Here is a 23162-nt window from a genome sequence, read left to right as displayed (position 1 = left end):
CAAAATTTGGCAAGGACAGGGGCATAAGTGCATGGAGAATGACGCAAAGGGAGGCTTGGAGAGAGTGGGGAGATGCCTCATCAACAGCTGAAGCTTTGACAACTCATGAACAGAAGTAAAGGAGGAGATTGAGACAAATTCTCATCTTCTTTCTTTGGATTCAGATTTCTTCCTTGAAACCAGTTTTGGTGACCATTGACACCAACGATCCTGGTTCAAGGTAACACAAGAGCTTGCAGGCAATAGCAAAAGCATATCCATGCAGCTTGCCACTGCATGGGCTCCCCAGGATTAGTCTACATATCATGCCACATAGCTGAGTTAAAATATCAGGAGTAAGTAACTGAAGTGGGACTCTGGGGAAGGTTCAATGAGAGCAGGTACCACCTGACTGGAAATACTTTTAAGCACCAGAAGACTGTCCCCATGGACGCTGGCAACCATGCCTCACTGCTTCCCTTGGCGATCCAACTGGCTGACCTGGTTAAGGTTTCAGTCTTTTAGACTTCACTCTGGTTTGCAAGTGCTCAGGGCTTGGAAAGGAAGGGAATGCAAACACTGGATTGAAAAAGAATTGTGTCTCTGATCTGGTCTTCTGTTCTAGCTGTCCTTCTCTATTCCTCAGTCTATTCCTAGGGGTCTGAATCACCCAGTAAGACTTGAGTTGAGGGGCAGCTAGGTGGCGCCGTGGATAAAGTACCAGCCCTGGAGTCAGGAGTACCTGAGTTCAAATCTGTCTCAGACACTTAATTGCCTAGGTGTGTGGCCTTGGGCAAGCCACTTAACCCCATTTGCCTTGCAAAAACCTAAAAAAAAAAAAAAGACTTGAGGTGAGATGTTGTCTGTTGTCTGATTGCCTAAGACATGCTAGGATGTAGAAGAGACAGACTGGGAGAAAGAAAAAAAAATGCTGAATCCCACCCTCTTTTAAGAAGAAAAGGGAAGACAATTATATTTCTCACTGTTAACACTGCGCTTTCAGCTGCTAATTACATCCCTGAAGTCTTTAAAAGATCAACATACTATGAATACTATTTTTGAAAGTGAATACCACTACTGGGTAGAGATGATGGAAAAAGGGTAAAAACATCACTTGTACAAAAATATTTATAGCAGCCCTGTTTGTGGTGGCAAAGAATTGGAAATCAAGTAAATGTCCTTCAATTGGGGAATGGCTTAGCAAACTGTGGTATATGTATGTCATGGAACACTATTGTTCTATTAGAAACCAGGAGGGACGGGATTTCAGGGAAGCCTGGAGGGATTTGCATGAACTGATGCTGAGTGAGATGAGCAGAACCAGAAAAACATTGTATACTCTAACAGCAATATGGGGGTGATGTTCAATCTTGAAGGACTCACTCATTCCATCAGTGCAACAATCGGGAACAATTTTGGGCTGTCTGCAAAGGAGAGTGCCATCTGTATCCAGATAAAGAGTCGTGGAGTTTGAACAAAGTTCAAGGACTAGTCCCTTTAATTTAGGGGGGAAAAGATATCTTATTGTCTGATTTTGTTACCTCTTAGACTTCTTGTCTCTTCCTTAAGGATATGATTTCTCTCTCATCACACTCAATTTGGATCAATGTACAACATGGAAACAAAGTAAAGACTGACAGATTGCTTTCCTTGGGGGTGGGGGTGGGGGGAGGGAAGTAAGATTGGGGGGAAATTGTAAAATTCAAATAATATCTTTACTAAAAAAACAATAAAATAAAAAAATAGCAAAATGAAAACACTTTAGTGTGAAGTGTCCAAGTATACTGGTGGCAGAAGACATTTTGTGTCACTTTCAAGAGCTACTCAGGGGACCCAAATATACATTTGCCATTAGGCTTGCAGTTCCAAATGGAAATTAGTCAGGAAAGGATGTGTGTCCTGAACATGATGGTCAACTTGGGGTCAAGGTGTCTAATTGGAACAGTTACGTTGCTACAGGATCATTTCTGGAATTCTTTTCCAACCCATGTTTTTTCCATACATGCCCTATGATAAGATTCTGAGGCTGCCATGGAGTTCCTGGTGCCAGGGTCAGGGAGCAGAGTAGTCAGGCATGGGCCAGGGTCAGTCCATAAAATCCCTTTACAAATATCTTTTCATGTGGGACCTGCTCTTCAGGGCAATTTTTGGCCAGCTGTGAGGGAGGGATTGGGGGTGGTCAGGGGCAAAGCGGGTACCTTCAAATGTACCCGTATCCTCTTCATTTGAGTTATGTTGGAGCCAGTGGCTTTGCTGGAGCTCTTTGTTCCAGGGGCAATACTCTCCCTCTACAGCAGGGGGAGCGAAACATCAAGCATAAAGACCCCGACACAAGAATAAATGGAGAGGATCAGGAGAGAAGAGATAAGAGAAGAAGTTATCCTGGGCTCAAATAAGTCCACCCTTTGTCCTGTCAAGAAGTTTTGTTTCCAGGTATTTCAGCATTTGGCCAAGTTTGATGTTAAGTATTTGGCTGCAAAGAAAATCCCCTCCCCACCTCCCAACTCCACCTCTTATATTCCTGTCTTGACAACAGTTCAGAGGATCCAGTTTCTGAGTGGAAGGCAAGAGCAAACAACACCCCAATTTTCACCAAAATCTGCTAGTCTAAGGGCATCATAAGACCAAGATAATGAAGGCAAGAGGAATATTAGCGTTACCCCAAGCACTGTTCTTCTAAACATGCTTTGGAAATGATCATACCTATTCTGACTATGCCAACTGCTACCCTAAGAGCAAGAGGCAGTATGCAGGAGGGTGAGTCCAAGGAATCTGCTATTCCCAAGGGCTCTGGTCCTTTTTTTCCTAATTCCTAGGATCTTGTTCATGCAATCAGTTAATTTTTATAAAGAAGCAGAAAAAGATGCAGATGACTGCAGTATCTATATCCTGAAAGAGTAAACGGCTACTAATTTGGAATAGCAGTCATCAATAGCAGACACACATGGAAAAGCATATGTCAGCATGTAGAAGAACTAAGGAGGGAAGCTGATTAGGTCTCTAAACTAAAAGTTCTCAATTTTCTTCCTCAAAACCCTCAAATTCAGAAAATAAATGTGTCTCTGCTTTTACTTTTTCTTGCTCATCCTCTACCTCATTAGCAAATTTCTATCCAGTGATTATTAGCTTCTCTGGAAGGTAAGTTGGGGATGACAAGAGTTTTATTGTTTGAAGCTTTAATGATTTAACTGCATTAGACTTTCTGGACACACTGTATGTAGGAAGTACTTTGTTTCTGGTTAGTACCTGCTGAGGCAGAAGGAACAGACTTCAGTTTAAAACAGTTGTACAATACTCCTGATTCCAGGAAGAAGCAGATAAGCATAGTATGCAGCACATTAATCTGGTGCCAACTACTGGGGACTATTAAAAATTTGGTCTGCTGCTATAACTGAAAACAAGGAGGTGTCAGTGCAGAAGAAGTCAAGACTCTTGTTTTTTCCAATCTACACACCTCTAGTATGATATCATTAATCTAAGTTTACCCAGCATCTTCCTTCAATGGAATTCCAAGAGCTATACCTCATTTCTGTTTACCACATTTCATTTCTGTGAGGTAGAAGAGGTAGTGAGAGGCAAAGATTACATTCTGTTTCTGTATACAGGAAAAAAGAAGTTAATTAATAAAAAAGGAGACTCAAAGTCAAGTTAAGAAACCAGAAATTCAAAAGTAAAACAACAGCTAAACTAACAAAAGAACCACCCCCAAAAGAAACCAAAATCCTAAATCTAAGACAGAAATTGTTTCTAGATTGAACTTGTCTCTGGGGTCTCTAGCTCCCAATTATTCTCCTCTTTTAGAAGGGCATGGGTGATGGAAGAAGTAAAAGGAATTTTTTGGAAGAGTTTGAGGAATTATGAACAAGTTCAGCAATTGAGTTTGGGAATGGAAAATTTGGGAGGATTTAAGTAGAAACTGAGAAAGAAGAAGCAGAGCTAACACTGAGAGCAAAAAGAGAAGACCTGAGAACAAAGAACGAATTAGAGCCAAAGGCGAAAAAATGGAGAAGCAGGAGAAAGATATGAGGAAGAAAAGAAATGAGGTTAACAAAATAATGGAAATAGCTAATATTCAAATATTAAAGAAAATAAAAAAAGCTAACTAGGAGAAGAAAGTGACAACTTCAAAAGCTCTCATAGAGCAGTTGGTCATACAACTAGTTTTCTAGGAGAGTTACTACTCAGATTTTCAAAGGATCTTGTGAGAAACCAGGGAGCGAGCATTTTACATTGATCTAAAAAGATTGTTTTAAGTTTATAGTTTCACAATGGTGCAGTGATTATTTATCTCTTCTTAAGGTACAGATTGAGTTTTGTCTTAGAAACAAAATTAAAGACAAAACCAAATTGAAATATTCTTTTCTATCAATTATCAAGGAGAACAAATTATTTCTTTTAAAAAGGGGGGAGAAGGGAGAAGAAGTTCAAAGTGAAAAAGTGAAAGAAAAAGGATCTGAAGTCCTAACTAGTGTCAAGATACTGGAGGGTAAAGAGGATGATACAGAGTAAGGGGAAGATGGACCCCTGACCACTTGAGACAAGTGATGGCATGAAAAAGAGAACTAAATCCTCTGAGAGGAAGCAGTTGTGTTTGCCAACAAAATATAGTATAGATCTTCAGGAAAGGTGATAAGGTGAGAGATTACCCATAAGAGTCAGAGGAAGATGAGACAAATAGTGGTAGATGGGGACTGAAGATAATTTTTGACATGATAGTCATCCCAGAAAGGTCTGTTATCTCCAGGAGACCTTCTCAAGGCTTGTCCAACTAGAAAACTACCTTCAGATTAATTGGTCACAAATAATAAATATTAAAAGAAGGAATCTAAAAAGCACTGCTGAAATGACAAAATTCTGGGTGATCTACTGAAGACTTTAAGGTCATGGCTGGCATTTTCATCACTTCTTCTCATCAGAGGCAAGGACTCCAGAAGGAAAAGTTGGTTTTCAAAGTGACCTCCTATTTATATAGATGTTATTATAGAGCAAGATTTGTATTCTTTTGTATTTCACAGCTTACAATATAAGAGCAACATATTCCTAGCCTGGGATAGAGAAGGAGGAAAACTGTCTAGATATATGTCAACTAAACCATGTTCCACAGTAGTTATAGAGAAGGAAGAAAGCTAGCAGTACAATTACCCAGAAATTCAAAGGATACAAAGTCCAAGAAAGGTACAGAAATAAAACCCATGGCCTGGGAAAATGCATAAAGGTATGAGTACTGAACAAAATCAATGATAGTGACTTTGAGCTGAAAAGATTTGATTTGATCCTATGTTTTTAGCTCAAAACAACCTCTGGGACAATGAATTAGATTACCCTGAACAAGAATGGATTGATTGATGTTTTATAAGACTACTTTAATCAAAAGTGAAAAGAAGAATAAAGAAAATTACTTTGGAATAAGGTTCCTTAGACTTGAGAGGATCAAATTTGTCTCCCACCAATTTCACAATAGTATCATTGTCTTTTGAAATTTATTAATCCCCTATTACCAATGTATGCTCAAGACAAACAGAATATGAATCTGGACAAAAAAACATCTTTTTGAATCTGTTGATTGGCTACCAGTTACCATTGTGTTTTCTCTGTGGATACTGATTTTCATCTAATAGTTTAAGGCAACAGAAATATCAAAATTTTGAGCCAGGAATGGATCTCTTTTTGTATCTTTGTTTAAGTAGTAAAATTTCAAACTGTATAAACATAATTGTATAAAAGTATTCTTATTAGGGAATTTCTTAGAGTTATGATTAGACATAGTTTTCCTAACCTTCACTAGATTCTTCCTCTTCCTCCTCCTCCTCCTCTTCCTCCTCCTCTTCCTCTTCCTCCTCCTCCTCTTCTTCATTTCTGGGCTCATGGGTTTTTGAAGTTTCTAGCTCCTCCTCACTCTTCCCTTTTAGAAGGGCATGAATTCGAACAGCTTCCTTCCAAGGTACACCTCCCAGGTCTGAAGGGGGAAGATGGGATTCCTCCTCTTCTTCTTCCTCATCTTCTTCCTCCATCTCAGACTCTGAACTGCTACAGAGAAGGCAAGAGAGAAGAAACAACCAAAGTGAAGAAACAGCAAAGAGCTCTCCAGGGGAAGACCATATATCCAGGGGCTAAGGAGGGGAAGAGGTATCAGAATGATTTTTTAAAGTGAGGGAAATGGGGAAGCCATTTATGACAAAGATTTTACACAGAATTTTGAAAGGAAGGAACAAAATCAGGAATATTCCTCTTTTCAGAAGTAAGCTATGAAGGTGGTCAGCTTTTGGATGGTAATACAAATTGGAAACTATGTGAAGAGAATTAGTTTAAAGTAACAGACACATGGGAAAAGTTTAAAGTAGGCATGCAAATAGGACTAGTAAAGGGACTAATAATCAACCATACAACAAGTTGTACAAGTAAGGGCAGGCAAATTTTATTTTCCACAAATTGTTTTTGGATGCAAAATCCTCACCTTGGGAATGTTAGAAATGTAGATCTTCCCTTCTAGATCTAGTTTGAGGGATTTTAATTTTAGCCAATCTAGTATACTAGTATATCAGGTTCTTAATTTCAGCATTTCTTCAATACCTCTCTCTCTCTCTCTCTCTCTCTCTCTCTCTCTCTCTCTCTTCTCATTCCAAGTACTCAATCATAATGTCTTTCACAAAATATTTTTTTTTTTCTATTAGAAGTGTGGATAGAGAACTGGGCCTGGAGTCAGGAAGATCTGAATTCAAATCCAACCTCAGACACTTAATAATGATGAACTCTCAGAAAGTCACTTAACTTTTGCCAGCCTCAGTTTAGTCAACTGTAAAATACAGATAATGGTAGCACCCATCTCCTGAAGTTGTTATGAAGATCAAAGGAGATTAATATCTGTAAGACAATTAGCATGATGCCCAATATAATAGTAGGTGTTTAAGAATGCTTACTTGATTGCTTACTTCCTTCTATCACATACCATAATTCAGGTCTTTTGCCTAGATTGTTGCTACATCCTCCTAAGTGATCTCTCTGATTCAAGTCTTCCTATTCCAGTCCAAGCTACACACTTCTACCAAAATGATTTTCCTTAAGTGAAGATGTGCCCACATCAATAACTTTTTCAATCAATTTCAGTGGTTTTTCATTTGTCTATAGAATATTAACTTCTATGATCATTATCTAAAGTCCTACAAAGTTTGTCCTAACCTCCGTTTCTAGGCTCATTACTCTGTCTCTCTGGGATCACATTCTGAGATTCAGTCATAATGTCTTTCTTTCTGTTCCTTCTTCATAATACTCCATTGCCTATCTCTTATCTTTGCTCAGACTATCTTTCAAACTTGGAATATCTTCTTTTATTCAGACATAATCTTCTGCATGAAGCCTTTCTAGATACTCCCTGCTAGTGGTTTCCCTCCCATAAATGACTTCTTTGTGTTTACACATACACAAAGTAAGTAAGAATCACCATGATGATTACAAATGGGGAATATATTGTATAGTGGAGAAAGTGAAGAAAAGATTGTCAGAGCCAAAATAATCCTTCAAAGTGGAATAAGCTTGTAAAAGAAAGGAGGACAAGAGGAAAGGATGAGAGAAAATTCATGAAGAGAAACAGGCAACAGAGCCAGAAAAGGCGCAATAATAAAAATAAACTTGGTTAATCTTACTGGAAAAGCACAGAACACTTGGCCTATGAGAAATAAATGGAAACTAATATTCCAACACCTGGTCTTATGGCCCTATAGACAACTTCTGTTTTCAGCCCATATTATTATTCAGAGCTTGGAAAAATAACTATAAGCAGCACTTTTTAGAGCAGAAGTAGTCTTACATGGCACATTCAGGTCAGGAGCACGTATCCCCTCCATCTCTAAAAGAACATGCATGCCGACTCCTCTGAATGTAAGCCACTTGTGATAGGAAGAGTTTAATTTCTGTTTTTGTGTCCCCAATGGGCACACAATGTTTGATTAACTGTTCAGTAGTATTCCCCAAAATGTTTTTTTTTTCTTTTACAGGAGTAGTGCTATTGAAGGTACAATTTGAATGAAATCCTAGCTACCTACAGTCCTGTGGAATGTTCCTGTCCTGAGAAAAACAAATTCCTTCCACCCCCAGTCCAAATGGTAGGGAATTTCCTGTCCCCCAGATATACTTCATGGTCTATTAACTCTGAAATGTAATGCATCAGAGAGGCTTTGAAATGTGTGCTTAGTCACACTGGGAGAAATGTGTCTTTCAAAGTTAAGTTAGGGATGCTGATCAACAGTGTACTGAAGGTGCCTGGTTTATTATTATACTGCAGTACTACACATGCAAAGGGCATTCCCCGTGCTTTACTTAATGAAAGTACCAGCGAGAGGTATTCATTAAGCATTTTTTGCAATTCAGTTATTTTTTAATTGTACCTGACTCACTATTGACCCTACTGGTGTTTTCTTGGCAAAGATACTGCCATTTCCTTCATCAACTTATTTTACAGATAAGGAAATGGATGCAAACAGGATTAAGTGACTTTCTCAGTGTCACACAGCTAGTGTCTAAATCTGAATTCAACACAGGCTCAGTACTCTATCTACTTGCCACCTATAATTTATTGAAGTGATTACTATGTTACTGTGTGCAAAGTGCTGAGGATACAAAGAAAACTTTCCTATCCTCAAGGAATCCAAGTTCAAATGATGAAGACACATGCAAACAATTATGTACACACAAGATAGATACAGAGTGGATAGAAGGTAGTTTTGAATGAAAAGCATTAGCTAGGGTTGAGAATTCTGCAGTGTTGGTTGGCAGAGTGAGCTGAAATCTGTTGTCAGCATCGTATGGATATTGTACACATTTTTTTTTTTTTAGTTTTTTCAAGGCTGTGGTGGCTTGCCCAAGGCCACATAGCTAGGTAATTATTAAGTGTCTGAGGTGGGATTTGGACTCAGGGACTCCTGACTCCAGGGCCAGTGCTCTATTGTACACATTTTGATATCTCTCTGAAACTGGTCGGTATAAGAATGATTCAAATCTTTTGAGGTGAATTTTTTAGAGGCTGCTACATTAACTCAGACTCTTACACTTAAGGATTTGGGTTATTGTTTCTTTTAAGTTTCTGTTAACTATTTACTACTGTCTTAACAACTATTGTTTTTGCTGCATTTTAGAACTTATTTTAATAATAAACATTTGTGGAACACTTTATGGTTTGCAAAGTTCATTCTTCAAAAAGTCTTGGGAGATTGTACAAATAATCCCATTTTATGGATGAAAAGTTAAGTGATTTGCCCAAGGTCACTTGAAGCTCAAGAAAGGAGAAAAGTGAAGGCCTTAGAAGCAAGACATATATGGTAGTCACTTTAAAAGAGTAAGTAAAATCATCAAAGCAGTATGTTAAATGACTACAACAACAAAAACAAGATTAACAAAAAACCTGAACTGAAAGTGATGATGGTATAATTGAATGCCCAAGCTTAGACACAGATAAGAGTTGAAAAAAATATATCCATCTTCCTTTCCTTTTTTGCAGATGTGGAGGACTACAGATAGATCATATTATATATACTATGATGGATGATTTTAATATTAAATTTAGGGATGGCTTGTTGGGAGGAGGGTGGACAGGAATTGATCTGGAAAGAAAGTGATGTAAAATCAAGATATCAATGAAAATGAGATTTTAAAAGAATTTTGAGACTAGATTAGAAGTCATGTCTCATAACACTAAGCCTACATTTTGTCTGCTATACTACAGTATAAAATAACATTAATAATCATTAATGTAAATGTTTTTATTTTTATAGTGCTTTTCAAAGGAGTTCAATGCCTTTGACAAATTTCTTCCTCATGAGATCCTACATGTCTAGAAGAAAAGCATTCCTGTTTCTAGATGGGGAATAACATAACAGAGATTTACTTGGTTTCATACACCAATTTGTGACAGAAAGGGGGGATGGGGAGGAAGATGAAGTGATTATAACATCTCTAAAGAGGGGGAGAAAGAGAGCGAGAGGAGAGAGAGAAAGCAAGGACCTTTAAGAGTTCTCCATCCCAGATCAATTCTAACTGAAGAAGAGGAAAATAAATCTATAAGAATGACCACAATGAAAATGTTAACAATGTTGGACTAATGATGCTAAATGTTTCCCCAGTTTAGTTTATATGCAAGTCTAAAGACTAAGTGACTGAACCAAATATCTAACAACTTTTAAAAAGTTAAACTTTTTCTATAATGTCCCTTCCTTTTTTTCAGATAAAAGTAAAGATTCAGGTCTAAAATCTTGCTTCTGAGACGCCTTCTTATATTCTCAGTATTTTATAAAGACTGAACCTTTTCCTTTTCTGTCTGGGGAAGAGAAAGAAAACTGCCAGGTACTGCCAGCTGTTATTTTTTTTCCTGCGCCATCAAGAACACCAACTGCTGCGCTGTTATTTCCATGGAGAATCCAGTTCATGGAACAGGCTGTTGTCCCCTTCATAGGCCTCCTGTGTCACGTAATACTCACAATGTAAATTCTTTATCTTAGGGCTCACTTTACATTCCCTGGCCCTTATCTGTGTTGGACTTTGGGTGCCTGACCTTTGAAGAGCCAAGAGGAAGGGTGTGGAAGAAGAAAGGAAGCTGTAGTTTGTCATTTCTTCCTCTGGAATCCTGTGTCCTGGCAGACACAGTAAGGCAATGAATCCACAAAAATCACAACAAGGAAAAGCAGCTTCTCCATATGTTAGTGATTAAAAGGGTGATTATTTGGTATTAAGGATATACTCCAAAGAGGCTAAGACAAATTATTTCTTAGCACTCATTCAGAGCTAGAATCACATTTTAGAGAAGTTGCCAGAATCAGCAGTCATCAGAAAAACTACTATGAAGATCAACAAGTCAAAGGAAGAAGGTTGACTACATCACTGTGCACTGTTGTTGAAGTTTGAGCAGGCTTAGGTTCAAGTTCTGCTTTTAAAGGTTGTATAATCCTAAGAAAATAAGTTATTTGCCCCTTCCTATTCCTCAGTCAGTTCTCTATTACTCAAAATTGTGGAACATTTGCTGATTTACATTGGCAGAAATTTCTTCCAAGTCTGGTACAAACAAACTTCAAGAGAAATGCTATAGAATCACAGAGATAAAAGGGAGGCTGGATTCAGTGAAGTCCATTTTAGAAATATCTACTGATTGCTTCCCCTCCCCCTACAACATGATATTCTAATATCTCACATGGGAATGCATTACAAGACAAGTAAGGGGCTTCAATATATATTTACCCAAGTTGGAAGGATTTGGTATTATTCTGGCAGTAATAATGAGATGGAAATCATGTTCTATCTAGCCATTGATAATTTGGATAATTAAAAACTTTTTGTTTCAATATTTTGAAAAATAATCCATACTACAAGCTTCCCTCATACTGCTGTTTAATTTTTTAAATAGATATCTTTTGTTTTAGCATCACCTTCTGTTGTTCAGTTGATTTTCAGTCATACCCAACTTTTTGGGACCCAAGGTGGGGTTTTCTTGACAAAGATAATGAAGTATTGCTATTTCCTTTAAGTTAAGTGACTTGCACAGGGTCACACAGCTATTAAGAGTCTGAGGTGGGGTTTGAACTCAGGAAGATGAGTCTTTCTGATTCCAGATTTGTCTCTCTATGCATTTTGACACCTAGTTGCCCTTCATCCCCACCTTTACCTCCAAATATATTCCTAGCTTGTACCCTTCCCAGAGAGCCATCCTTTGTAAACAAAGAAGGAAGATCCAATGTTCCAACTGCACACACAGACTGCATATCCCTCTTTCTACACCTCTCTTACTCCCCAAAAGGAACAGAAGTAAGTGTACCCCCCCTACCCTTTCTTAAGATAATAATGTTTGATCAGTATATTTATACTTTATTCATTTTTGAATTTTTTTATCCTTTCAAGTTCTATTTTTATAATCACTGTGTATATGGTTTTCTTTTTTTCTAATTACTACTCACTGGTTCAAAAGTCTTCTGATACTTCTTATTAATTTATATACTCTTACAGCACAATAATATTCCATTAGATTCACATTCTCCAATTTGATTAAGACATTCCCCAATTGATGGGCATTCACTTCATTTCCATTTCTTGCTGTTACAAATATTGTTATATTTAGGGAATTTTTCTTTCGGGGTTGATGAATCTCAGGGATGGAAGATATACTTAACTTAATTCTAAAATTGCTTTCTAGCATGGTCAAAACAACGAACAAGATTTTCTCTAGCATAGATTATTCATACCTTTTTGTCACCTTTGACTGTTTACTAGGCATGAGAAATCTCAGAGTCGTTTTGATCTAAATTATTTTTATTAGTGATCTGAATTATTCTTTTATATGGGTATTTATTAGTTCTCTTGAGAACTGGTCATATTTCTTGACCATTTATCCATCAGAAAATGGCTCTTGGTCTCTCTGTGATTTTTTTTAAAGTCATGTCCTCCTTATATTTGGAGTTTTTGTGGCAAAGATACTGGAGTGATTTACCATTTTCTTCTCCAGTTCATTTTACAGCTGAGGAAACTAAGGCAAACAGGGTGAAGTGATTTGCTCAGGATCACAAGGCTACTAAGAATCTGAGGCAGAATGTGAACTCAGGTTTTCCTGATTCTGGGCCTGATGCATTATCTACTGTGACAAGCAAAGATGATATTAGTAGTGCATGCACTATGTCATTAGGAACCAAGGACAAGGGTTATGGTCTCATTCCATTCCATGAAGGATTACTCTGAAGGAAAGAGCTGTGAACTCCTGATTTTCTATCTTATATGTGGTTAAGCCCTGAATAAGGTCTTGGGGTGAATTTAACTATCAAGATCACAGAGACAATGATTTAAAAAAACAAACTTTGTACTACTCCCAGTGACCAGGTACAGTGCTAGGCAAACAGAATCTGTTTAGTACTTGCTAAATTCTAGAATGAAATGGTGGTCAAGTCAGTGGTTAAGTGTTGACCCTTTAAGGATCAATTCAAAGGTAGGCAGTAGAAAGGGCTCAGGGCAGGGGAATGAAACTATGGTTTTTAAAGGGAGAAAACCTGGGCTTGAAGATCAATTTTTCTGCTTTCTCATTATGTGAAGATGGGCATGATTCATTTCACCACTCTCTACTTCAATTTCCTGTTTTAAGATGGGATAATTATTCTAGCCCCTTCATGGGCTGGGTTTCAAGGATTAAATGAGTTACTGGGTGTGAAAGTCTTTGTAAATTGGAAAATTAGGGGGGGGTGTTCCCTTTAAGAGGATGGGCAAAAATTCATTTGGAAACTCAATGGATGATGTTGCTTGAAATAGGATGAACTGGAATATAAGGGGGTTGAAGACATATAAGTCACATAATAACCTGCTTGCCACGTCTTCTTCTGTCCCTTTGTCCAAAACACTGCTCAGATTGTGTTCTGCTAATGTTTCCTCAGGAACCTCTTCAAGTTCTTCTGCCTGTTTCATGGACAGCCTATAATTCTCAAGTTCAATCCTTTCTGGAGTACCCTTCAGTCTTTTGGCAAGACTGGGCTCTTCTAGGCCATTCACACTTGAACCTGAAAGACAAAGCAAGAAGTGAGGTAGTGAGATTTGAATTCAAAGCCTGCATAAAAAAGTACTGTATTTGAGGGGGAGGGAAGGAGAGTAGAGAGAAAAAGGGAAGCATCAGTGGGAAAGGTGAACTTTTAGAACTGGTAAGATAGTCATCACTCATTATACTTAAGAAAGTTGCCTTTTGGAAATAATTGGTACACTCAAAAAGAAAGTTGAGCAAATCCAAAGACAAAAGACCTAGATTCAGTACAGAATAGGGAAATTTGGGAATGGAGGTGGAAGGATTATATGAATACAATTGTTGGAAGGAATATGGATAAAAGTCTACATTCTTTTATAGAGAATTTGCTCTGGAAAGTTCTGGCAGAGTTGAAGAAACTTTGTGCTGAACCACTGAACATATATACTTTTTTCAATGCCCAAAAAACTACTTTCCAGAATCTCATAATTGAAAGGAACCTCAGAGCCCAACTGGTACAGTCTTACTAGAATAAAATCTATATAACAGATATGATTTGTGATCATCTGGCTGCATTCTCCCTTGGTTCTCTTCGAGTCTCTCTGATTGACTCTTATCAAGTCTTCCCCTTAGGATAATATCGTTCTGTGAGTGTGAAGACCCAAGGCTTTATGTGGTCCCAGATTCCACATTTTCTCTTTCTCTAGATGACCGTATCAACTTACATAAACCTCCTTGTCATTGCTATATTAATGATTTCCAGATCAACATATCCAGTCCTAATCTCTCCCTGTGCTCAGGATCATGGACCTGCCTATTGGATGTTTCAATCTAGATGTACTATAGGAAAGCCAAACAACTTGTCTTTCCCTACAAATTCACCCTTTTCTGAATTATGCTATTTTTCAAGGATACCACTATCTTTTCCATCACTCAAACTCATACCTCATTGTCATCCTTGATTCCTTATTCTTACCAAGCTGCCAATCCATTCTTACCTAACTTGCCATATCTTGTGCTACCTCCATTAGCCAATCTCAAGGATTCATCATCTTTCCAATTCACACAGTTACCACCTTAAGGACCTGATCACCTATCTTTCTGAACAAAGACTATCATCTACCTCAGATCTCTTCCTACTCCAATCCACCCTTCACACAGCTATCAAAGTGATTTTTCTTAAAGTACAGGTTCAATCACTTCATTACCCTACTCCAGGAGGGTTTAACTTTTTCATGCCAAGGACCAAAACTTAAAAAATTTTGAGCATTTCCTGATAAATTGTACACATGGATTCAGTAGTGAAAAAGGAATAGGGCAACATATACAAATGTGAGTTAGATATATTTCACAGACTGTTGAACATTTTCACAACCTCCAATTTTTTGAGTCAATCCCCAAGGTTGGAATAAGTAATGTTTTGGATTTGGTGTTTAACTACTTAAAAGTCTCTTGGATATATTTGAATTACCAAGGAAATCTGGAATTTGGCAAAGGAAGCCATCAAATGAGGTCTTTCAACTCTACAGAAGATCGTTTACTGCAACGCTGATATATATTTGGCAAGGAAAATCTGGTATATTCATATATGTGTATAAGGAGGGATAGGGATATCTGTGTTTGTTTAATCTGTGGAATTTATCAAATATCCTTATTTTTGTAATCATGTTTCATTTTCAGTCCTGAGCTCATTGCACCAAGCAAATAATCTAAAAATGATATTTAGTGAACAAGAATATGTAGATTTTAAATAACAGCAAAATGGAAGAGGCAAACAGTGGGTTCCCTTCTCTTTATCCTTTTTTTTCACAAAAATGTCAGCTTTAAACTTTATTTCACATTTGATAGAAACTGTGAAAAAGATGTACATCTTCCCAACTACAGCAAAACATTTCAATGGAATATGAGATTTCTTACCATAAATAAAGTAGTCCCTTCTCTTTATCCTAAACTGCTTCAGACATTTTACTAGAATAGGTTTTCATTATGCCATTTTTTTTCAATATTTACACACTGTTGGATGTGTGGGGCTATAGGTCAAGCCTTCGAATGAGTTGACAGAATTAAGATTAGAAAATTAAGAATAATAATTCATGTTGCCCTTATTTTTCCTCATTCCAACTTTTATTACTCCCTGCCCTTCCCAATCCAGAGTCAATAAAAAAGAGCTATTGTATAATACAATATTTGATTATTGCCTTTTTAGCTCACATTTTTTGGCAATTACCTTAGGGAGAAATTAAAAGGGGAAGAGAAGGAGAAATAGAATATTAGGGAAAGAGTTCAATTACTCAACATAAACTTTTCTGGAATTTGATGAACAGGGCATAAAAAAACAAGCATATTTATTTCGGACAGGGCAAAGAACACAATGACATTAAATCCTTGATACAGGTAACCCTTCAACCAAGAAATTTTCTAGGTTTGCCTACAAACCTATTATATACCCCTATTTATATAATAAATGGAAAGAGGAGAGACAGGAAGAGAAAGAGTGAATTATGAGTGGCTGTCTTTGAGGTACAGTTATCAGAGAAAGAATCAAATTTACTATGATAAGACTAGAGGATGAACAAATTTAATTTGAGGAAACAGAAAGAATAATATATCAGTAAGAGTTGCTGCTGCCTACCTGTGAAATACAGGACAATAGAGGGAAAGAAAAGAATGCTGTTCTATAAAAGATAGTGCCAATTTTACCCTTGAGAGTCAGATCATAATGGTCTTTCACCAAGTAATCAGATTTCTCTTTTTATTACCTGGAAGGATATAAGGCTTTATCCCACAATAAGACTGGAAATAAAGACTATCAGTCTGTTTTGGAGTGACATTCTTCCTTCTTTACAGTATTATTTCTCAAGAGTGTTTACAAGCACCACTGACTAATAATATCATCAAGCAAGGAAAATTGGCGGTGAAATACCACCCCATTTAAGGGAGAAGAAATGTTGATCTAATTAATATTTGGCTCCAAGAGCCAAAAAAGAAACCAGAAATGCTCTAAGCTGTTGGATTTATCTCATAATCAGTCCCCCAAAGGAGATATGGCTAAAAATCATAGTTCAGTAGCATTAAGAATTGTCTCACTGTAGGGTGGTATTTTTAAAAAAGTTATCAGGGCAGCTGAATGTAGATGCCATTTGTCCTACATCAGGGGCATAAGCTCAAAGTCATACAATCTCAGAGTTTGGAAGGGACATGAGGAAATATAGTCCAACCCAAACCTGAACAAGAACCTCTAAGACATACATAACAAAGGTTTGTTCAACCTTTTCCTCAAGACTTTGAAACCAATTACCCCTAAATTACCTCTAAGCCAGGGAGGTCAATAGTTGGAGTAGAAGACAAAGCAGGACAAAATAATCAACAGAATATTAGTAAGGAATAGTTAGAAGGCCTGGGCGACTTCCTAAAAAAGAGTAATGTGCCATAAGGATGGAAAAATAGGTCTGTGTAAGGCGGTGAACAGAGGAGGTACTATTTTCTCTTAAAGAGAATAGTAAGTTTTTTTGGGAAGTTTTATTAAGTGGGGAGTACTTTTAAAAAAATTACTTTGAAGCTTTGTAAAGATTCAAAATGGAAAAGAGAAAGAGGCAGGGAGACTATTAATGCTGGCGAGAGGTGATGAGACCCTGAACTAAAAAGTAGTGTTTATGTGAGTAGAGAAAGGGAACAGAAGCATGATATGTTATGGTGGTAAAAATGACAAATTTTGGTACCCAGTGGATACTGGGGTGAATGAGAGTGAACTGAGGATGATACTGAATCTGGGGAATTAAAAGAAAAGTGGAGACCCAAAGAGAAAATATAAGAGATGAGAAATCATAAAGGACTGTGTATGAGAACGAAAGTGAGGACTTCAATTTCAAACATGCTGGGTTTGATATTTCTATCAGATATTCAGTTTGAAATATTCTAGCTGGTATTTGGAGATGTAGTACTAGAATTCAAGAAAGAAATCAGGGCTGGAAATATATAGTATCATTTGCACAGAGATGATAATTAAGCCTCATGGAATATGACAAGGTCCAAAAGTCAGAATATACATAGAGAAGATATAGCCCAGGTCAAAGCCTTAGGGTGTATCTGTAGTTGAGGGAATCAGAAAAAGACAGCTGAAAAAGAGCAGTCAGACAGGTAGGAGGGAAAAACCCTGAAAGGGTTGAGTGTACTCAGGAGAAGAAGGAGGATTAACAGTATCAAAAGCTGAAGAGAGATAAAAAAAGAACTTAGAGCAGACTATCAGAATTGGCAATTAAGAGATTATGATAACTGGAGAGAGAAATTTCAGTTGAATGCTGAGGCCAAAATACAGCCTGCAAAAGGTTGAGAAGTAAGAGAAATAGCAGCAATGAGTAAAGGCAACTTTTACAAGGAGTTTGGTTGAGAAGGAAAACTGAACTATAGATATTATCTTGAGCAGGATTTAGGGAGTTGTTTTCTTTTTTAGGATGGAAGAGACTTGGTCAGATTTACAGACATCAGGGAAGAAGCTGGGAGAGAGGGAAAGGATGATGAGTAGGGAGAGAGGGTAGAATAATGGAAGGGAAAATCTGCTAGAGAGGAAGGGAGAGGATGGGAAACAAGAGTACATGTTGTTGTGTTGGCATTGGCAGGAAGAAGGGAAATCCCTTCATCTGAGTCTGGATTAAAGGAAGAGGGAATAGGAGAGGAGAGCAAAGGAGTGGGATGACCTGGATCTTCCTCCGTTAGACATGATAAATGACATTTTAGAATTAGACTCCACTTCAGTGAAATGGGAATCATATCCAATCCCTATATTTTTAGATTTCCTTTATAAGGACTTGGGTTCTGTTTAAGAGCTACCAAGAACAATTAATATATTTTGCCATCTTGGATCCTAAGCTCATGCCAGGCAGTACATTAGGAGACATAACCAATCATTTCTAAGACCAAAGATTGACCAGTACAATTATATTTTTTCTATATACTATATTATGTACATTGGGGAAAATACCTTGTATTCGGTAGCCTGGTTACCCTATGTACTGAGGACAGAATGTTAGGGTTAGAGTCAAGAAGAACCAAGTTTAAATTCTGCCTCAGATACAAGGTATGTAATCATGAACAAGTGACCTTGGACAGCTACAACTTCCTCACCTGTAAAATGGAAATATAATAGACCTTACCTTGCAGGGTTGTTGGGAGAATCAAAGCTGAGTTCTTGATGATAGCAGTAATTCAATGACTATTTCATTCATAAAGAATTTCCTTCCTTAAGGATCACAAAATGCTCCCCTCTGCCTTGGCAAGTAACTAAATAGAACTCTTTACTGATTTATACTCTAAATTTTAAGTTAGTGGGCTATCTTTCCTTGCTAGCTGGGAGATAAAGAAAAGGAGAGAAGAGAAAACTCAGGGCCAATGATATTCATTTTCTCAGCTTTGGAATGGAGGAGATATAAGAAGCATAAAAAAGAGAAAGGATCTGGAGCTGGATTAGAGAATCAATTAGGGAGGAGTAATAAATAAGACTGTTTTGCTGCAGGGTGGACCCAGCCATCACCTTCTTCAATTTTGTTCAACAGCAACCAAAAATGGAGGTGCTGAGGATGCTAATTTACACTAATAATCCAGGATTGGGGTTTGATTAGGTGTGAGTGGCAATATGGTGAGAGTACGAGGACCAAGCTAGGGTGGGTATGGATAAATTGGTCTGACAGAAGATGAAAGCAGTCCTGGAAAAGGCTGATGTTACTGATATGTGTGGGTTCATTTTAAAAAACATCTTTGCATCTTTGTTAGCAAGTATTAAGAATCTATTGACACCATCCTACAACCTCAAAATACATCTGAGAACAAAAATAAAATTAGAATCCTTTACTATTTTCAATGTCATAACTGAAGCTTCAGATGATGAAACTTCACATTCAGATGATCGAGTTGAACCAGAAAGATTATGTATAAAGATACATAAACACCTACCACTGGAGGTCACCCTCTAGCCAATGCTAGAAGTGTCAGACTAAGAAGATAGGGAACGAAGATGCCAATAAGGTGAACTGTGGAGAGCTAAAGTAAAATAATATGAGTCAGAACAGTTGGTCAGTATTCATCAGTTGGTCAGTATCTCCAAAGGGGTGTGATAATATTTATACTGAAAACTTGTATCTGAAAGTAGGAGAAAAGAATTGGTCTATTTTTGAAACTTATTCTTGAGTAAGTCATGCCAGGCACAACCCAGGTCACTGTGAGGATAACTGTTTGGTTTCGTTGCCATGACCAAAAAATTTATCACCTAGTGGTCAGCCAGCAAGTGATGAGCTTCTCCATACTTAGGCTAATTCTCAGGAAGCAGATGCATTGCCTATATTGTATTCAAAGATTTTTTTAGAACAGCCTAACCTACAACAGCATGTACGCAGCCTTGGGGAACATAGGGCTACCTGTACACAATTTTCAGGCATCAAACTAGAGCTACAGCTGAGCAAAACAAAACAAAACAATCAAATGGGATCCAGGTCATACTCTAAATAGGAAAAACAACTTAAGATCTGATCTAACATTTCTGTTATGGAAGTCACTATCTACACCATCCTAATATTAACGTTTATTATTATTTTTTTTCCCTAAAAGGGCAACTTGCTCTTAGCTGATATGTATAAGTTTGCAGAGGCCTTTTTCTTTATCCTAGTCTGACTGGTATTAAGAAATCTGAGAACAAGAGAAAACATTAAGGGACTAAGCCCTTGCCTGGCTGTTCTACACATATATCCTTTCTCTCCTCTTTTTTCTTCTTTCATTGGGAACCAAGGATATGGTGAAACATGATGCTGAATAGGGTCAGCAAGAGAGAGAGAGGACTTAGATGATATCATCTAGTCATATGTTGGGGTCATAGGCAAAGTCCCATTTTATGCTTAGTTCTGTTTACTCATCATTGGGAAGTTTCCCTGTTCCTCTTTCTCCTCTTCTATAATAAGTCCAGGGGTGAATGAGTGGAAAGTGATTTGTGTGACAAAGTCTTAGAAAACATGTTGGCAAACTGATATGGAGCATGACTCAGAGATGTCAATAATTTTTATCTAACATGGTACATTTCTAAAGGCAGGTGTAAGTGTAGTAATACAGAGGCCTCCTATTGAATGGAAGAAATAAATAGTTTAAAGATGTAAACTGCAACTATTGCCTAAAATGATATCATTTTTGGGGTGGGGCAAGGAAGGGTTTAGACCTGTTCCTGGGTGGAGAACATCTTATGTGCAAAATCCTTCTATTGATACAGACTAGTAACTCATTTGTAGCTTAAAGCTTTGGAGAGGTCCTTGGGGTACTGAAAAGTGACTTATCTAACTAGTGTATTTTATAAGTATATTTTATTTTTGAAGGCAAACAGGATTAAGTGACTTGCCCAGGGTCATATTGATAGTGTCTGAGTGTCAAATTTGAACTTATGTCCTCCATCTAATACTTTTTGTAGTAGCATGATATGAATTTCCTCCTGTAAATTTCCTTCTACAACTTTCTCTCCCTGGGAACCATCCCTTAAAACAAAAAACCTCTCAGACTATTTAAAATCAGAAAAAAAAAACATCTATTTTGCATGTATCTTCCTTTAAAGACAACAAACTAAAGTTATTTCAGATGCTTATTCTTCTTCCTGTTGAACCTTTTCACTAAGGGAAGTAGTAGCCTTAAGCCTAAAATAGTAAAAGACAAGAGTATTCTGACAGAATAAGCCATTAGACTGGTTGTGGTTGTTGTTACATTATTTTTCAATTGCATCTGACTCTATGTGACTCTGCTCCCCTCCTTTTCTTGTTGCTACTGTTTTTAGCAAAGAGGTTTGTTATTTCCCACTCCAGCTCATTTTATAGATGAGGAAACTGAGGCACATAGGATTAAGTAACTTTTCCAGGATCAAACAGTAGAGAAGTCTTTGAGGATGATTTTGAACACCAATCTTCTAATTCCAGGCCTGGCACTCTATCTACTGAGCCACCAAGCTGTCCCTGAGACTAGTATCTTAAGTTAGAATTACAATTTTAGGGAAGAGAAAGATCATGTTCCTGATTCTCATTTGTCACCCTCAAAAATATTTTCAAGGGTACTCATTGGGATTTCCCTCCTTGACACTCCTACTACACTCCCACCCCTCTACCCAATGTATTTACAAAGGGTTCCTAGGATGACAGTTACCAAGCCATGATAACATCTTTTCTTATTCTGCTACAATATTGTAGTCTCCTAGGATTCTTCATGTGCTCTTCTTTCCTCCTAATGTTTAAAAAAATTTGGGGGGAGGAAAAAATGAATTGGGCAGTTGGCAAAAGTGAAAATTATATAGTAATTGACATTCTAGTTCTTTAACATTTGTAGAGTGATTTGTATATGCTGTTTTTGATTCACACAACCCTATGATAATGCTACAAGTATTATCACTGCCATTTTACAGATGTAGAACATTCTAGAATGTCACCTAGGTTCTTCAGTAAATGACATTTGGATTGATTTCAAAGTTTGAAATGAACCACTATTTATTAATTTCTCCTAATGGACCAATAGGTTGCTATCTGAATCTAAAATATCCCCATTTCAGTGACCAGCTATCCTAACCATTATTGTAAATGAAGAGACATCCAAGTATTTTTAAGTAGAGAAAATAGCTCCCTATTTTTTAAGCAGAGAAAAATAGCTCCCCATTTATAATTTATGGAGAAAAGATTTACTCAAAGCAGGTTATAAAGTCTTTTAGTTTACACAAAATCTTCTTTTGCTTATTGTAAAGATACCATAATCACAAATATTTGCTTTCCACTCCCTTCTCTACTTATTTAACTTAGCAGACTTGACTTGTCCTGCTGAACATTTTTATGCCTTTTACAGTTATTCTCTCATTCCTGGAGTGTGGTGACTACCCTGTTTGAGAAAGCTCCTCTTGTTTAGGAGACTAGAAAAACAAACTTTCACAGTGTTGCTGGGATAAAGTAATTTTTGTCTCTTTACATCTATGCTACAATAATTTTTCTCTGTGTAACTCACTGAGGTGGAATATAAATTATTTTTTTTGTACACTCATACAACACGAAGACAAAGATGTTATTGCTCAAGTATTGTAGCAAATATCATGGAACCAGTACTTCCCTGCTAATGAATAGTAATTTCATTGCTTATTTAATCGTCACTGGTATATAAAAGAACTGATGTTGGGCTATTGGGTTAATTTGGTTACATGGTAAATTATAATAGCTGTGGAGCTCTTAACTACAGGAAAAGTTTGGAATTTCTAAGTTAAACATTTCATAAAGGAAGTCAAAAAATGGAAACCCAAGAACCAAACAGAAAAATAATATGCCAGAAAAAGTTAAATAGGGATATGTGGATACCATCCAGGCTTAAAGGTGAGTTTTTCAAGGTTTTTTTGCCTCTAAGTGTTTGACTCTGGCTACTTTTCCTTTTGGGCAGCTAAATGGCACAGTGGATAGTGTCAGATCTACAGTGAGAGATCTGGGTTCAGATTGACTCTACCTAGCTATACGACCTTGGGTAAGATTCTGAGTTCTGCATCTGTAAAATATGCTGGAGAAAGAAACGACTAACCACTCCAGGACTCTTTATCAAGAAAATACCAGAAAAGGAAACAGAGTTGGACACAACTGAAAAGAAGGAACAAGAATGAAATCTTCCCTTTCTTCCTTGCCTCTGCTCACAGCTTTCATTTTACTTGAAGACATGATGTAGCAATGTGCCT

At 37.3% G+C, this 23162-nt stretch overlaps 1 protein-coding gene across 9 annotated transcripts in view; it reads right to left on the bottom strand.

The window, feature by feature from the left end:
- Positions 1 to 23162, bottom strand: part of MICAL3 (microtubule associated monooxygenase, calponin and LIM domain containing 3) — a 347386-nt gene that overhangs the window by 64477 nt on the left and 259747 nt on the right. For all 9 annotated transcript variants that reach the window (XM_074194932.1, XM_074194935.1, XM_074194933.1 and 6 more), the window contains 3 exons: positions 13298 to 13493; positions 5756 to 6006; positions 2178 to 2267 (listed from right to left, as the gene is read on the bottom strand). In XM_074194932.1, the coding sequence (XP_074051033.1) occupies positions 2178 to 2267; positions 5756 to 6006; positions 13298 to 13493 (537 nt within the window). The remainder of the gene's footprint in view (positions 1 to 2177; positions 2268 to 5755; positions 6007 to 13297; positions 13494 to 23162) is intronic.

Source organism: Macrotis lagotis, chromosome 7 (assembly GCF_037893015.1).
Source record: "Macrotis lagotis isolate mMagLag1 chromosome 7, bilby.v1.9.chrom.fasta, whole genome shotgun sequence".
In the NCBI taxonomy this organism is placed as follows: Eukaryota; Metazoa; Chordata; class Mammalia; order Peramelemorphia; family Peramelidae; genus Macrotis; species Macrotis lagotis.
Note: the sequence above shows the minus strand (reverse complement) of the source record. Positions and strands in the feature narration are given on the sequence as shown.